At 39.8% G+C, this 17281-nt stretch overlaps 1 protein-coding gene across 1 annotated transcript; it reads right to left on the reverse strand.

Moving 5' to 3' along the window:
• Positions 1-368: 368 nt before the first annotated feature.
• Positions 369-15235, reverse strand: DLD (dihydrolipoamide dehydrogenase). Its single transcript, XM_021539119.3, has 14 exons — positions 15138-15235; positions 14196-14271; positions 13425-13504; positions 9754-9822; positions 7919-7988; positions 7456-7556; positions 6974-7117; positions 6718-6819; positions 5431-5621; positions 3920-4090; positions 3361-3550; positions 2846-2983; positions 1444-1533; positions 369-1341 (listed from the first exon to the last, which is right to left on the reverse strand). Exons 1-14 carry the CDS (start codon positions 15174-15176, stop codon positions 1276-1278), a joined length of 1527 nt encoding a protein of 508 aa, XP_021394794.1. The 5' UTR covers positions 15177-15235; the 3' UTR covers positions 369-1275.
• Between the last annotated feature and the right edge of the window lie 2046 nt (positions 15236-17281).

Genomic DNA, 17281 nt, shown 5'->3' on the forward strand with positions numbered 1-17281 from the left:
TAATGGATCAATACTTGAATAAGAAGCTATAAAGCAAGCTAGAAAGATAATAACCATTTTGTCTATAAAAAACCAAGTAGCTGTAGCAGCACCTTCTGAATGTACATTTCTCATTCCACTGGCATAATGAATAAGGACATGCACAATACCAGCAGGTATTAAGATTTTCTTCAAGGCAGAAGAGCCTGGCAAAAAAAAGAAGAAATGGTACCTTGGAAAAGAAATTAGCTTTAACTACTGAATTTGGGTATGCTCCATATACATGTTAGAGATCATCCAATAATGCCATCTTTGTGAGTTTGCTCACATAATCAACCTAGACACTACAAGGATCCAATCAGCAAACAAAATCCAAGAAGACCCTCCAGTCATGTCAAGTATTTATTAAGCTCTCTTGCTACAGAAGAGACAGAAAGAGAGAAAAAAATAGAAAACAGAAGAGAAGAAAGTACATCTAATTGTGTAGAGCTGACACTGCAGCCCTTATGTGTGGAAGGTGCAGAATAACCCTCATGCCATAGCATTTAACAGCAAACACTGCTTCACTACCTAGTTTTAGTATTTCAAGTTTAAGAGAGCTGGACAACGGAAGCTTTAAAACCAAAAAGGATTAGGTAGCAGTACAATGAATTTGTCTTCAATCTTTCATTTCTCAATCAGCACTCAGATTTTCCCCTTAAGTTTTCAATATGAAAACCTGATGTGGAGAATCACAGAGACAGTTATTTTCTCTTTAAAAAGTGAATATAATTTTAATTGATCTACATGAGCCCCTCTTCTCCCAACATCCCAACACTACTAGGTCAAAACAAGTTTTGGTACTCATATGTAATACCAAAGTTAATCCTTTCAGAAGGAAACACATTTTTGTGCGGAAGTGACAGTGGCATTTTAAGTGCCAGTATTCAACTGGTTTATTGTAGCAATACTTCAATTAAGAAAATACAAGGTATGCTGGACAATCATCCAGAGCTCTGACCAGCATACCTGATAATCCCATGCAGCAGCAAAATGTTTGGTTTTAAAAAGAAAAGAGTTCTGTCAGGCTGATTTTCTTCAACATTCATTGTGTAAATAAACATGTAATTTTAAGTATTTAATTTACAAAGACTGGATAATTCCACTTGTTCCAAACCCTACTGGTTTAAATATCTGATGTTTAAAATTAAGATATTCACTTAGGTCAGTCCTAAAATCCTCATTCAGCCTTCCATAAGGGCCCACAGTCCATTTTCAGAGATGTACTATATATGTACAAAGATCTGCTCTTTCATTTTAGAAGTTGATAGCTTTGCCAAAGGATGCTGCTAGGTTTGCTTCCCTGAAGGCTTCTGACACCGTCTGTAGGGAGCAAACACAAAAAGTTACAAGTCATTAATAGCTACATGGAGTAACAGCATGTCTGTGTAAGGGTGTTCAACAGCCCCTGGAGCAAATACTTACTGGATGGGCATGGCAAACTCTGGCTACGTCTTCACATGATGCTCCATATTCCATAGCAAGGGCAGCTTCATTCACCATTTCGCCAGCACCCTGTAATTTAATGGTACTTGCAATTAGCATAAATTCTTATGCAGTTGTTCAGGTTCTGCTGAATCAGTAACAGCTTATAAATAAGCATTTTCTGCTAAAAAAGAAAAGTTATGTTTTAACCAACACTTCATTTGTGCTCTAATGTAAGTAATATAATCTATTTGGTAATTGTGCTCAAACATAGCATAAATCTAAACATGAATGAGAGCATTTGTTCTCTCATTCCTGAGAGCTGCGCAAAAGCTAAGCATTTTTCCATGAAACAAAAACTTGACCAAAACTTCAATGCTTCCCTGAAAAGTTAAATAGATAACTAGATTCAAAAAAAGCATGTTACTACACATACACCCTCATTTTTATTTCCTGTATTTATGCATATTTACTAAGAGAATATATCTTTGAGGAGTCAAAAATAGTTAAATCTCCTCTTACATTTTTAACACTCAGATCCACAACCATAAGATTTTTCTCCCAGTCCTTCCCCACTGAAGAAAATTAGTTTTCTTGATATGAGACAAAAAAAGTTGTGCTTACTTTAAGGCATGTTGGTTTCTAAATTACTACAATTGCAAGAGAAATTAAGCAGCACAGAATCTTATTGAGAACAGTTTGGTGTTTCTCTTAAAGACAGCTGTACACAAAAAATGTATGGAAGTGTTTCTGCAAACATTGTGAAAAAAATGAATTTACAGCTAAGAAACAAAACAGAGAAAGATCAGGGTCTAAATTTGGTTAAAAAAACCAAAACAAAACAAAACAAAAACCCCTGAAACAGGGGAAATCCCAAGGGTTTTTTTACTCTAAGTTCCATAAATTACTGACCCCATATTTGGTGACTGCAGCATAAGATTATCACCTTTGCTGAAGTCTTTAGTTAAAGAGAAGGGGAAAAAAAGAAAATGCCAATGAAAAAGTCACAGTCTTTTCTGCTCCATCAACTTCCAAAAGTTGAATCAACAATTCCTGCTGTTCTCTGAAGTATTTGGCTGTATTCATATAAACAAAGTGAGAAAAAGAAACCACAACAAATACCATCACTAAAAACCTCACCACACAAAACTTGTCAAAGAAACTAAATAAATAACCATAGCACTTCAAGAGGGAGAAAAAAAAAGCTGGCCTTTTTTTTAGTTACACCAAAGTAACTAAAAAGTGGGAAGAAGGGCAGGGGTGCAGAACAGAACTATAAAAAAAAAAAGTATGGTGAACACAAACCTTCCTGTTTACAAAGACCATTTCTAACTCAACAACTATACAACACTAAATAAAAAGAATGTTATAAGGCCAAGAAAGCACAATTCATGACACTTACTGAGCCTAAAATATGAGCACCCAACATCCTGTCTGTCGACTTTTGACTAAGTATCTTCACCATGCCATCTGTGTCAGCATTTGTCTTTGCTCTACTGTTTGCAGCAAATGGAAATTTTCCAACTTTGTATTCTACACCCTGCGAAACAGATGTGTTGCTGAATTAATGATCAAAAAGAACAATGCAACCAACTGTTACATACATGAGAAGCAATACAAAACTAAAATAGGAGACACAGGAATGTATATGAACTATCACCATAAAAGGTGTAAGAGTGTACAAAAAAAGATTAATTTGCAAACAAACAATATTAATGTCACAGAATGCAAGTTATTAAAGAGAACTGTGGTTCTTGGGAGAGTGGCATGCACAAGAACATCTTTCACTCACACACCCTACACAATAAATTCAAATGCAGAAATTTGGAAAAAGTAGCTAGATAAACAACTAGAGAATGAAACCAAGATCAAGGTGGAAAACCAGCTTTTGTTGGAAAAGAAAACTAAAAAGAGTACCTCTTCTTTCAGCTGCTCTTCTGACTTGCCCACCCAGGCCACTTCAGGGTGAGTGTAGATCACAGAGGGAACACAGTTATAGTCAATGTGAACTGCTCCCCCAGCCATGCCTTCTACACAAAGAATGCCTTCATCTTCAGCTTTGTGGGCCAGCATAGGTCCAGCAACTACATCACCAATAGCATAGATGCTATCAGACCAATGAAACAGAATAAAAGACTGTTTAATAACATCCTAGCACACCTGGGCTACCTTACATAACAGTCTGCTTGAAACATGTTACTGAAAACTCTAATCAAAACAGATTAAAATACTTCATTTTAGCAGTTTCCATAGAATGACCACACTTCAAGAGGTACTTAGTGACAGGAAATAGATCACAAAACTTCAAAGGCTGATGAAAATTTTTAGCTACTGAAAAGATAGGATATATATTGAGTTTTCTTTTCAGAAGAGGAAAATACGTTCTGTTATTAAAAACCAGAAGTGCTTTATAAAATGAAACTTTAAAAATAAGTGTTCTGCATTAAAATAAAGAAAAAAAATTAGTCTTACTTACTTTGGAATCTTTGTTTGGAATCTGTTGTTGACTGGAATTCTCCCTCTCTTATCAAGTTCTATTCCAATTTCCTCAAGACCTAGATTTTTTGTAAAAGGACGCCTACCGATGCAAACTAGGAGCACATCACAAGTTATTACTTCTGCCTTGCCACCAGCAGCAGCTTCAACACTACAGCAACACAAGAAGCAAAAATGCTAAGCTGTAAACTTGCAGCCTTATCTCTCTGTGGCTAGTAACTAATATGACCCGAGATGGTGATCTCCTGGCGGGGTCTAGCACCCAAGGCACTTCATTTTGCCTGCCTTGTGCTTCCTCCTTGCAGGAGTTCAGCCGTGGAAGAGGGAGGAAGGGGCAACACCACTTACTACATTTCTTAACAATTGTCAGAGAGAAAATCAGGGTGTATTTTCAATAGCAAATAGCATGATCTGACAGGATCAAATCTATACAGCAAAGCTATTGCTGCTGAGTACTTGCCACCCAAAGTATATATACTTTGTATATATACTTTGGGATGGGTAGGGCCATGTATTCTGAGCAAGTTTTCTTCTTAAACACCTGTTAGCAGCTGCCATGCATGCCTCAAGTGCATCTTGTCTTTAATTGCACACAGAACAAGTTCAGTTCACATACTCTAAGAGCACAAGAACCAAAGCATGGGAAATGAGGATAAGTGGAAGTGTGTTTCAAAAGAATACTCTGAACCAAAATGATACCGTAAAAATAGAAACAGACTACATAAGAGATCCAATCAGCATGGCATGCAAAGAAGCCCAAATCCTGGACCTTAGAGTGACAGACTGTCCCAAGTTAGAGTGATACAGCAAGTAAAAGTCACCATAGTAAGTCCCCAGAAAATACATTTAAGCTTGTTTTTGTGAAGTAACATCAAGTATTTTTAAAAACTAAAGTTTCTGCATAGAGAATCCATTAACACAAACAGAACTAGTGCATACTTATGAACTTTTACAAAGCAAATTTGCTTTACATGTTTCTATGTTAACTGTTCCAAGACTTCAAAAGTCTTGAGTAAGACCATCAAAATAAATTCTTTGGGTAGTTTCATTTATTTCCATTCAAGAACAATAATAACTCTGCCAGGCTTACCCTAAGACAAGATGACCTTCCAGTACGTAGGCAAAAATGGCATGGAAATGACTGTATGAATAATGGTATTTATGCTAGTTATACCAGAAGCAAATACCTTCCATGAAAATAATGATTTAGAGTTCTGTTTTTATTATTGATCTTATTATAACAGTGGTTTAATATCAGCGAGCCCTCAACTCAGATCAATGGAACCTCTCCTGTATAAGCAACTTAGGACTTAATAAACCCAAAATTATGAGCTCTGTAAGTTGTTAAAGAAGGATAAACATTTAATTGCACTAAAGAAAATTTTCATTCCTGTTTAAAAAAATACTATCAGACTATATTTTTAAATAGGTTTGATGGATTGGACGGAAGAATATATTTTGCATTCCTTTAGTTTTAGGTTAAACACTTACGCTACGTCTATTTTTCCATCTGGTCTCTTGGTAGCACCAGTAACTTTGGTGTTCAGTTTAAACTTGAATCCTTGCTTCTGGAGAATACGTTGGAAGTTTTTAGAGATCTCCATGTCAATTCCCATTCCCCCAACATGGCCCATGAACTCAACAGCTGTCACATCTGCACCGAGGCGCTGCCAAACTGAACCCTGCAGTTACAACAATACAGATAAAAAGAGTTCTTGAAAAAGCAAAGTTCAGATATTTTTACTCTAATATTTACAACAGACTGGAAACTCTTCTAAAGCAGGATAACATGTAACAGCAAACTGATCAGTTTCCAGAAACATGATGTAAAATAAAACAAGTTCAACTTCCCCCAGCCTTTCCAGGAAAAGGTTTATCGTTGTTTATTTACAGACTCAAAACTTCCATGATCAAATTCAGGAATTAGGCTTTTAAAGAAATAGCCAATGAGATAACTAAATATAACTCATGTATGTTTTATACTATGCACATATAAGAAATTCAAAATCAAAGAATCTGAAAGGAAAACCCAAAGGGAATTGCTTGTGGTGCCCTAATACCACTACTAATTAATCAAAACAATACCACATTAAGGAAATTTTAAACAACGAAATGCAGCCTCTGCTAGTCCTGTATTTAAAACCTTAACCATCATCATCAGCCTCACCAACAAAACCCATGGACACCCTGTTTACCTACAGTTACCCACATCCACGCAATACAGAATTTCACTTTGCTTACTCTTTCCCAGCTTAATGGTCAGCAGGTTAAGCAACAGCTTGGCAGATGGGCACAGCTTCAATCAGCTGCAAGACCAGCAAATATAAATTCTTTTTGAAATGTGCAGGTGTGAGGTAAAAGAACTCAGACCACGATGAACTACACAGTCGCCACACTTTTGGCTGATAGAATATGTCCTACCAGATCACATTAAACATCTCTTAAGATTAACTACTAAACAAAAGAATTCATCCTGATTATTCTGGCATTCCCTCACATCCCTACTCCTCCAAAAGAGAAAAATACATACACAAAGTCCTGGATCCTCCTCTCTAATTTCTTTGCTTATCTAACCAGGTGCAGAAATACTGACCCAACAAACACTTATCCCAGCTTTTCTGGCAAAAAATGGAGCTAGCAGGCTATGAAGTCTGAACAGATTCACTACATCTCACTGAACTGTTAAATCACAGCAAAACAGTCAAAAACAACAAAAAAACACCACACCACCTTTTTCCTTTACAAATTAAAGGTCAAGTGGTTTAAATATCCTCTCACCAGTTCCACACCAATGACTCCTGCACCAATCACAACCATCTTTTCAGGAACTTTTTTCAGTGACAGCGCACCAGTGGATGACACAATGTTATCTTCATCAATCTAATGACAAAGAAATGCACAAAGGGAGGTTTACAATCTCTTTTACAATTATATACAGAACAGAACATGCAATCGGGTGCTAACCATGATTACACATTAAATTGTGTGGCTATGAGACACGGAAAAGGAAGTACAATTAAGTTCAAATACGTACAGTAATTCCAGGGAAGGGAGCAACTTCTGAGCCTGTGGCTATGAGTATGTTCTTTGTGTTGATAACTTGTGTGCTGCCATCTTCTTTAGTTGCAGTGACTTGGTTTTTGCCAGTTATTTTTCCAAACCCAGATACATGTACAACCTTTAGTAATCAGAATACAGTGAAGTCAGGCTCAAATATATTTCAGGCTGCATTTCACCTGAATTTCACTAATGCTTAGAGATGCTGCTAAACATCTTTCTGCATCACTACCTGGTGCAAATCACAAAGTAACTGTATACTAGTAGAAATAGTATACTATTCCTTTAAGCAGATTAAGACTGAAGGCACTGAGCATTTAAAAGTGTTCTAGAAGAGAAGCATCCAAATTCTGCCCTTGTCGTATCAATCACTCTAATTTATGTGGCAATATGAAAATGTAAAAAGTAAGAAGTTAGATCAGAAAAATGGATATACCTCAGTATATAATCCAAACTAACCTTGTTTTGTTTAAATAAATGAGCAATTCCACCTGTTAAGGCCTTCACTGCACTACTCTTCTGTTCCATCATCTTCTCTAGATTCAAACGGATTCCTGTAACTAAAATTAAAGCAAAACAACTTGCATCAAGTGTTGCAGTGTGTTAATGTTAAAAGAGCTAACCTCAACATAAAGTTAACAGCTGGCACAGAAAGAGGTGTTGAATGGCCCTAATAAATGCTGAAGGTTACATTCTACAACTGCTATGCTGAAAATCAATATTGCACTTTTCAACTATACCTTATCTATCCATTATTCAGACTTCAATGAGCAGACACATTCCTAAGGTGACAGATAAAGGATATTATTTATAACTCTAAAAATCTTCTGACCAGAAAACCGTACTAATCAGATTTGAAAGATTAAATTTACTTCTTGGTGGAAACCACTTATGTAAGAGGCACTGAGAACTCTTCACTCACTTTCAATTCCTCTATTAGCGAAATCTTTTCCATGGGCCAAGTGATACAGATGTGAGTTGTTCAGAAGGGCCTAAAACAGACATACAAAAATGTGAATTCGGACATACATTCACAGGAATATTTATTATAAGGAAAAAGAATTATACCATTTGCAAAATCTTCTCACTATTGTTTGATATACACGTATTTGGAAAACCTTATTTCAATCACAGAAATTGTACATAGTAGCTCCTACTGAAACACTCAATAAAGTTACATACTTGACATAGAAATAGAAAATAGTTAAATAAACACCTATCCTTTTTGCTCATTTCACCACAGAAACTGATAATTACTCCAAAAAAGAAGGAACAGACCAAGTAACAAGAGAAAGATAAATGTGACTCATGGCCAAAGAGAAGATACAGAAAAATTGGCTGAGGAAAATCTGCACTAAAATGCCTATTAAGATTTTATCCTGTGTAGACATATATGTGTAAAATTTTGAGGTTTTGTGCTGAAGTTTCTGTAATTGCAGAGGCAGCCAAGCTGAAGCTGGATGGCTTGGAGCTAGCTCAGGTACATGGATCTTCCAAATTCACAGATAAAATTAGAACAGTTTTTATACGGATGGCAATAAATTAGTAGCTTCAAATTCAGAAGCTTGATAATTGTATTTTGATTAGCAATAACAATATAGTTAAGGCAGGATCTTACTATGAAAATTGATTCTTTTGTTATAGCCACCCCAAATATGAAAACAAGGCAAGAGTGTGAGTTTGCACAGACTTAAATCTAAAGCAGACACAGTAAAAGATTCAAAGGGCATTCTGAAATACTTGCCTTATCTACGTATGTTTGTGTAAAACTAATACTATCAAAATAAGATAATTCCATTTTTATAATTTTTATCAACTGTCTTTAAAAGTAATTTCTCTACTTCACGTAACTGTTACAACCCTGTATCTGTAACATTCACATTACTTAAAAGATGCAAGGACTGCTTAAGATTTTAGCAACTAGAAAGAAAAAAAAAAAAAAAATCCATGCCCAAGATATTATTTTGGGTGGTTTTCTGTAAAGGAATATTTGAATCATTTGTTATTGTCCTGGTGTACACAGCCTACATATCCTCTTCTTAAGTTTACTGCAATTCAAACAAATTCTATCTATCCTTCAAGTTTAGCCATGGGTTCAATAGTATTTTCATAAGAAATCTAAAGGATAAAAAAATAAAAAGGTACTTGAGAAGTAAGTTAAACAGATCCTAGCATAGTTTCAAACTTTCAAGGTAAGACTGTGTGGATTAACATTTTTGAGTGGTGCTTCAATGCATTAAGACACTCTGAACCTCATTAAAATGATTTCTAAAATGTTAGAAAAATTAATACAAAACTTAGTATTTATACTGTATTTTCTCCTTCCATGCTAATGGAACCTCTTGAACAAAAGGATTAGAAACAGCAACACAGTTAGGAGGGATCTTGTTAAGAATATTATGCCTGTTACTACAGCCATCACAAACCTGGCCTTAGCAGTGTCTTCCTCCACCTGCTGGGTGCTACTGAGGCAGATTCCCCAGCAACAGCACTGTTCTTACAAAGGGCGAGGTCTGAAATGACTTTAAACTAGATTGGCAATCTCAAATATTAATTTCTTCTTGCTTCTCCTTTCTTTCAGAGTGCATGTGTTGGACTCAGCTCTTTCTCCCCATATCTGTATTACTCCACATAAGCACGACCAGCCTGACCCTCCAGGCCATTCTTACATGTACATCCATCTTGAGAAACTCCTTCCAAGTGAAGGACGTCATGTCAGCTGTTTTTAATGCAGCTATGACAAACATGCACACTTACCTTGGATGGAATACATCCAACATTCAAACAGGTTCCCCCTAACGTTGCATTTTTTTCTACACAGACAGTCTGAGGAAAAAAAAAGAATTTTTTATTAATACTCTGCCACCATTTCCTTATAGGCTATCTCACAAGTTAGAACTGATGACAAAGACATTTGTCTACTTGTCTAGTAATTCTACCTCTACAAGTCTCCCATTAATTTAATTCCTAGATTTATTTTATGGCTCGTGTTCCCCTTCCCTCATTTTTGGTTAACTTAAAACCCACAAAATAGCTCTTTGCAACCAAATTCTCTACCAAACTGCATCAGTTTACTGTCTGCAAATGACAGCCACTGCACCATTCATAAAAGCACTACTTGTATTTTCGTAGTCCTACTATAAAAATCTACAAAGTAAATAAATACAAGACTCAGTCCAATGAAAGCTGTTCCCCTAACAATTACAGAAAAAACTGCTAAAAGCAAAACTTGTAAATCACGTGAAGATTCATAAAAACAAGAGAACATCCGGTAAATGAACTAGTATAGATTAAAATCCCATTAAGCAATCTTTTCTTCAAAGAAAAAACAGAACAAAACCCACAAGTCACAAACAACATTTCCTTCCACTACTATAAAATTGTACCAACACCTATAAAGAAAGAAAAAACAAAAATGCAGCACAGCAGAACCAAACAAAAATAAGGTCAATAACAATAGGGACGGAAAATATTTCATCTCCTTCTCATTAAGCTGACAACATCTAAGTATGCAAAGGACAAAATCAACCGTCAAAACTTCATTTAAAAACAGATCATGGGGAGAGAGAATGAAGGAAAGAGTATCCTAAACCATTTTTTTAAAATCAAAGGAATTGGCATCTCCTTTTTTGGAAGGCACACACATATTCAAAATAATTGTAAGCTTGGTTTACACTATTGAGAGTTCCAGTCCACTGAGAGGCAACTACCTAGGTGAAAGCCTTTCACAATTTCTTTAAATTGCTGCTTTTGTGTTAAGGTAGGTCATGGTAACATGAAGAGCAGAATTCACCAAATCAAATCACAGGAGCACTCTTGAGACATGCTTATCCCTTACATCCCCTTCCTCTTGTTTTAAGCACATGAATACATGAAACACAACACAAGGGCTTTAAAAGCGGCACCATGGATCAAACAGTACCAGACTACTCCTACCTTTACCCAATAAGGATGTTCTGCCTCACCCACTTTACATAAACTTCATTTACAAGGCCAAGCAAAGCTTCTGGAAAGCCAAAACCCAGAGAACACTATTGGCAATAACATGGGATGCTGTAGTGCTGATACAAAGACTAAATGTTTGTGCTAGCAGAAATAGCACTAAAATTGAAATTTAAGTAATTCAGTAGAGTAGAATCAGGTTCTTCCATGGATGGTGTAACTGTACAATCTTTTTGCCAGTCTACTAAAGACATCTCCTTAGATTCCTCAAGGACACCAAAAACATTCTACATGTTTATTCAATGATAACAGTGACATACACAATTATGTCCAAGCATTTTCCCCTTTCTAAATAGCTGTGAAACAGTGTAACAGAATTATTTTTTACTATGATGAAAAACAGAATCCAGGGCACTTTTAAACCCCCTTGTGTATGGTATCCTACTGTTAATCACCACTATGAAGGACTCAAGAACAATACTGTTCCAAGAAAAGTTGTTTTATAGCCAGCCACAAAACAGCTTTGGAATAATTAAACATGAACTCACATGGCAAAAGGCCACAATCTTAATTAAAACCTGCAGAACTGAGCACCATTTTTTCTTAGGTTACTAGCTAAGTAACCACATATATCCAGAAACAAGAGTACTTACTATGACAAAACAGTAATTCACAAAGATGTGTAGAGACAATTCAGTTATTTTGCACTAGGTCACAGGCAATGTACAACTTAATGGAATCTCAAACACTTATATTTTGGTACAGTTGCATATTAGAAGGCTAAAAAGATACCCATAAAGATGTTACTAACACCCAGTTGTGGGAGTACTGACCAATGAGAGACAACACTCAGAATTACAGACAAATACAGTTTGAAGGGACTTCCTCTGAAGGCCATCTAGTCAAACCTCCTTCTCCAAACACAGTCAACATCAAAGACATTGAGGGAAGTGATTCTCCCCCTCTACTCTGTTCTCATGAGACCCCATCTGGAGTCCTGTGTCCAGCTCTGGGTCCCCTAACACAAGACAGATCTGGACCTGGTGGACTGAGCCTGGAGGAGGCCACCAAGTTGATCACAGTGCTGGAGCAGCCCTCCTATGAAGACAGGCTGAGAAGGCTCTGGAGAGACCTTACAGCAGCATTCCAGCATCTAAAGGGGGTTTGCAGGAAGGCTGGAGAAGGACTTTTCACAAGGACATTTAATGACAGAAACAGCTTTAAGCTGAAGGGCGTAGATTTAGATCAGCTCTTAGGAAGGAATTCTTTACTGTGAGGGTGGTGAGGCACAGGAATAGGTTGCCCAAAGAAGCTCCTGAATGCTCAAGGTCTCTGAGAAATATGGTCTAGTGGAAGGTGCTCCTGAATGCTCAGGGTCTCTGAGTAACATGGTCTAGTGGAAGGTGTCCCTGTCCATGGCAGGGGAGTTGGAACAAGGCCAGCTTGAACATTCCTTCCAACCCAAACCATTCTGTGATTCTATGATGCATCAGGTGGCTGAAGGCCTTGTACAGCCAAGCCCTGAAAATACTGAAAGATGAAGACTACATGTTGCATGGGCCCCCCATTCCTGTGCTTCACTGGAACTCATCACCAGGAGTTCTTGTCCTTACCAGGTGGTCAAACCAGCTAACTTGTCATGAAGTCTATTTTAGGTAATTCAGAAACATTGTGACATACCAAGCAGCAGAAACATGCCCAAGACTGCTAGCACCACCTTCTCAGAGTTCCAGATAATTATAAGAACAAGAATGCAGTGCCAAGAGTGTCAGTTGGTCTCATATTAAAAAGTGAAGGCAAAAAAAAATCCTGAAGTCACGTTCTGTATTTTTGTAAGTTTAAAAAGATTTTAAATATATTATACACATACAACTCTCACAATACTTAATTAAATGACACACCACTAGTACATATCAGACACCAACTGCCTCTTCTGAAAGGTGCTCAAAGACAACAGGCAGAACAACAGAGATGAACACAAATAAATGTAACTAAGATACTATAGTATTTCTACACATATTTTTGCCTCTAAAGTTCTCACATGGCAGTAGAATTCCACTAATCACAGTCAAAAAGCTTATCAGTTGAATATGGCTTTTTCCCCTTCTGAGTTCCCTCAGTCTGTTCTTCAGAATAGTTTTCCACTGGTCTTTTTGTCAGTCATGATCTTCTTATTTTTCCCTTTGTTGAGAGAAAAATTCCTTCTTAGCACTGTTTTGCCACCTTCTCTTTCACAAGAATATAAGTTCACATCAATTATCAGTTCCAACCAAAAGTAAGCTCCGTCAGTAGCAGGGCTATAGAGAGTAATATAGTCAGACCTCCATTTCAAATTCTGCATAATGCAGGTAAGCAAGGTAAGGAAAGATTAGCAAAGATGTCTACACCATCTGGTGGCCCAAGATGTGACAGAAGGATTACAGTATCACACAGACACCTTTCAAGTTCACCTGGATGAGTATTCTGCTATCTGAGTCAGGTCTCACCTTAAACCCAAGCTGAGCTGCTTTGATAGCAGCAACATATCCTCCAGGCCCAGAGCCAATAACTGTGACATCAGCATCAACTGAAACAGAGAACAGCCGAGTTACTGTTTTTTCAGAAAATAACTGCATCTTAAGAATTATGCAAGTTAATGAAATAGGATTAGATAAAGAAGCTACACCTCATATGTGAAAGTAACTTTCTGGACAGGGAAAGGTTGTGTAAAGGTATTCATTCCACAAGAAAAATAAGCAGTCTTAAATTTCACAAGGAAAATAATGTAAAATGACATCAAGAAACTGAATTTCCCATCCCTCTTGCTCTAAAGCCTTTAAGAACTTAACTCAAGCTGTCTTGATAGTTCACTGTAACATTTTTTCCAACATAGCTTCTATCGATGTTTAGCACCAAACATAAATGCTTACTATATACCACAAATTTATAAAGGGGAAAACACAGCTGCAATAGGTATCTCTGGAAGCTATTGATTATAAAGCAGTGGCAGCTATGAACTTTGTACCTAGCTCATATCTTGTAACCACAATCTCTTTTAGAACATTAATTAAAATAAGAACAGTGATGGTGAAGTTCAGCTTGTATTTACAGCTTTACCTTGAAATCACATTATGCAAATAAACCAGTTTTCGTCTAAATCTCCATCCTGACATGGATTTCACCTCGAAGGCTGATTTCAAAGTTTGAAGTATTGTTTTGTTTTTTGTGGGAGTTGGTGGGGTTTTCTTGTCCAAAAAAGGTTTCTCACAAGAAATTACCTTGATCAGCATAGGACCTTTGTGGTACTGCACAAACTCCCTGAAGACCATGATGAATTCGATCAAAATGGCTTCTCTAAAAGGTAAAAAAATAAAAAGAACCCCTTGGTTTTACAAGTTTATGTCTATTCTTCAGAGAAAATAAACATTCAGCCACACAGAGGTGAACATACAGTTACTGTCACCAGCTAACCAAAACAGGAACAGCAGGACTGAAGCACAGTGGGCACTGACTGGAACAAGAGGCAGAAGTTGTTCTGCCACCTCAGTCTGTCATCACACCTGTTCTCAGGTCAGTCACACCTCAGGCTGCCTCTGACTACAAAACTTTCAACTCTTTCCAACTCTCAAACCACATAATGACGTAAATTAGATATCCACGGGAGTTTATGTAGAGTCTTGTTCTGTAAGCAACCCCTTCAGGCACTTCCTATGAAAAGGCAGCTGTATCTCATAGGAAGCTGAGGAGGGCAAAAGTAATGGCACAGCACAGAGCAGGCGCTACAAACACATCGAGGGCCGATCACCCTGTAACTGGAGTAGAGGATGTCCCTGGAAGCATTTGCGAAGTCCGCAGCACCGCAGCCCCAACGCCGGGGCCGGCTGCCGGCGGCGCTTTCTGCAGCCAGCACGGCCGCGGCCTCCCGCGGGCCGGGACACCGGGAGGAGCACCGACAGCGGGAGGCCGGTCCCTGCCGCTCCGGGACCCTGGGGGCCGCCACGCCCCCTCCGCCCGGCCGAGAGGCGAGGGGACAGCGGAGCGGGGAGGGAGCGCGGCCAAGGCCCGCGCCCGCCTCAGGCGCCGCTCCGGCCCCGCCCGCCTCACGCACGCCCCCGGCGGGCTGAGGGCTCTGAGGAAAGCCCAGGCTCGAGCTGCTCGGCGCGGCTGCCGTCCCTGACCCCCTCCCTTGCCCTCGCCTCGCCGCCCCGCCGGTGCCATACCCGAGCGAGCGCGCAGGAGACGCGGCCCCAGCGCTGCATGTCGGCCCCGCCGCCGCGCCCCGGCCGCTCAAGGACTCCGCGGACGCGCGCAGGCGCAGTGCCGCGGGGCGGGGCCGGGCGGCGCGGGCCTCAGCGCCGGGAGCGAGCGCGGGGCGCGGCCCCGCTGCCCTGGCCCTGCTGCCCGTGCCGCGGGAGCGCGCCCAGGCGGGTTTGGAACGTGTCCAAAGAGAATCCGCCACCGCCCTGGACAGCCTGTTCCGTGCCACCCTCGGCGGGAAGGAGCTCTCCTCTCTTGTGTTTCACTTTATGGCCATTGCTCCTCTTCCTGTTGCCGGCACCACTAAAAAGAATCTGGCACATCCTCTTGGCACCAATCTTTGAGATATTTCTAGAATCGGAGAATCACAGAATATGCTAAGTTGGAAGGGCCCATCAGGATCCAGCTCCTGGCCCTGCATAGGACACCCCAAGAGTCACACCCTGTGCCTGAGAGCATTTTTCAAACTCTTCTATAACTCTGTCAGGCTGATGCTATGACCACTTCCCTGGGAACCCTGTTCCAGTGCCCAGCCACCCTCTGGGTGAAGAAACATTTTCAAATATCCAGTCTAAACCTCCCCTGACTCAGCTTCATGATGTTTCCACTCATCACGAGAATGAAGAGATTGGCACCCACCTGTTATAAATTGTGACACGGCAATTTGAAGTGTCTTAATCCAATAAAGCAATTTTATTGAAAATAGCAAGCGAGTAAGGCAGGCAAAGCACAGCGCTGGGCGGCCGGGGAGTCTCCTGCTCCACCAACGGCGCGCAAAAATGTTCTGTCCCAACCTTCCTTTTATCCCCCCCCTTCTCCTTGCAGGCGTGACTCTCCAGATGTAGTCTGAGTCTGGTCGTTGTGATAGCTTCTAAGTCTCTTCTTTTGAGATACAGCAAGCAGACCAGATACACACACCTAGGACTCTAATCTCAACCTCCTTATCACCTTGTAAGCAAATAAGCATTTCAAAGACACACCAGTACATTCTTATGCAAACCAAGGTAAGCGAGCATATCACAGTGAACAAAATGATCTTCCACTTATCTCACACCTGTCTACTTCCCCTCATAAGGATGCTCAAGACCACAATAAGGTGGTCTCAGTCTCCTCCAGGCTGAAAAGATCAAGTGACATCATGAGTCTGCATAAGTCTTCTCCTCATAAGGCTTCTCCTTCAGACCCTTCACCATCCCCACAACTTCCTTGGGAAGCCTCTAATAACTCAATGTCTTTTTTATATTGTGATGCCCAAAACTATTCCCAGGATTTGAAGTGACACCAGCCCAGTGCAGAGCAGGGTGGGACAATCCCCTCCCAGCTGGTGATGCCCTCCAGGACATGGCTGGCCCTCCTGACTGCCAGGGAACTGCTAATTAATATTCAACTTTCCATTTGTATGTATTGATGACATCCCTTTCAGTCTTCTCTTGACTAAGCCAGCCCAGCTCCCTCAGCCTCTCCTCTTAGGACAAGTGTTGCAGTCCCATCACCATCTTTGTGGCTTCCACTGGACCCTCTCTAACAGCTCCTTGTTTTGCTTGTACTGAGGAGCCCAGCACTGCACCCTGCATTCCAGATGTGGCCTCGCTAGGAGGGACACCTGTTGCAGAATTTCTGAGAGAGAGAGGGCACGATTTATGTCTGGAGTGAGAACTGAGCTACCCTTCAGACTAGGCCCCTGATAAGCGGCCTTGGTGGGGCCTAGCAGTTAGAAATTATGTTAAGGTAACTACAAAGTAATGAGCTATTAGAGCGTGAATTAGGGTAGAGCTGCAGTGTGAAAAGCCTGACCGCCTTAAGGCAAAGGTAAACAATGTTAGCTTGCCAATGAGAGTGCCTTTGTAAACTGTAAACTATATGGAAGTGTATATAAACTGCCATCTTCTCACTAATAGAGGGAGAACGTAGCTTTAACCATATTGGATTGACCTGCGTTTGTCCCGTCCAGCACCCCCTCATATTATAAGAAGTCCCGGCTTTTGCCACTTCCCTGGGCCTGCTGGCTACAGTGTTCCTGATGCACCCCAGGATACCATTGAGTCATCCTGGCCACAGGGCCACACTGCCAGTTCATGATCAACTTGTCACCTACCAAAACTCACGG

The sequence above is a fragment of the Lonchura striata genome, chromosome 5 (assembly GCF_046129695.1).
Source record: "Lonchura striata isolate bLonStr1 chromosome 5, bLonStr1.mat, whole genome shotgun sequence".
Classification (NCBI taxonomy): domain Eukaryota; kingdom Metazoa; phylum Chordata; class Aves; order Passeriformes; family Estrildidae; genus Lonchura; species Lonchura striata.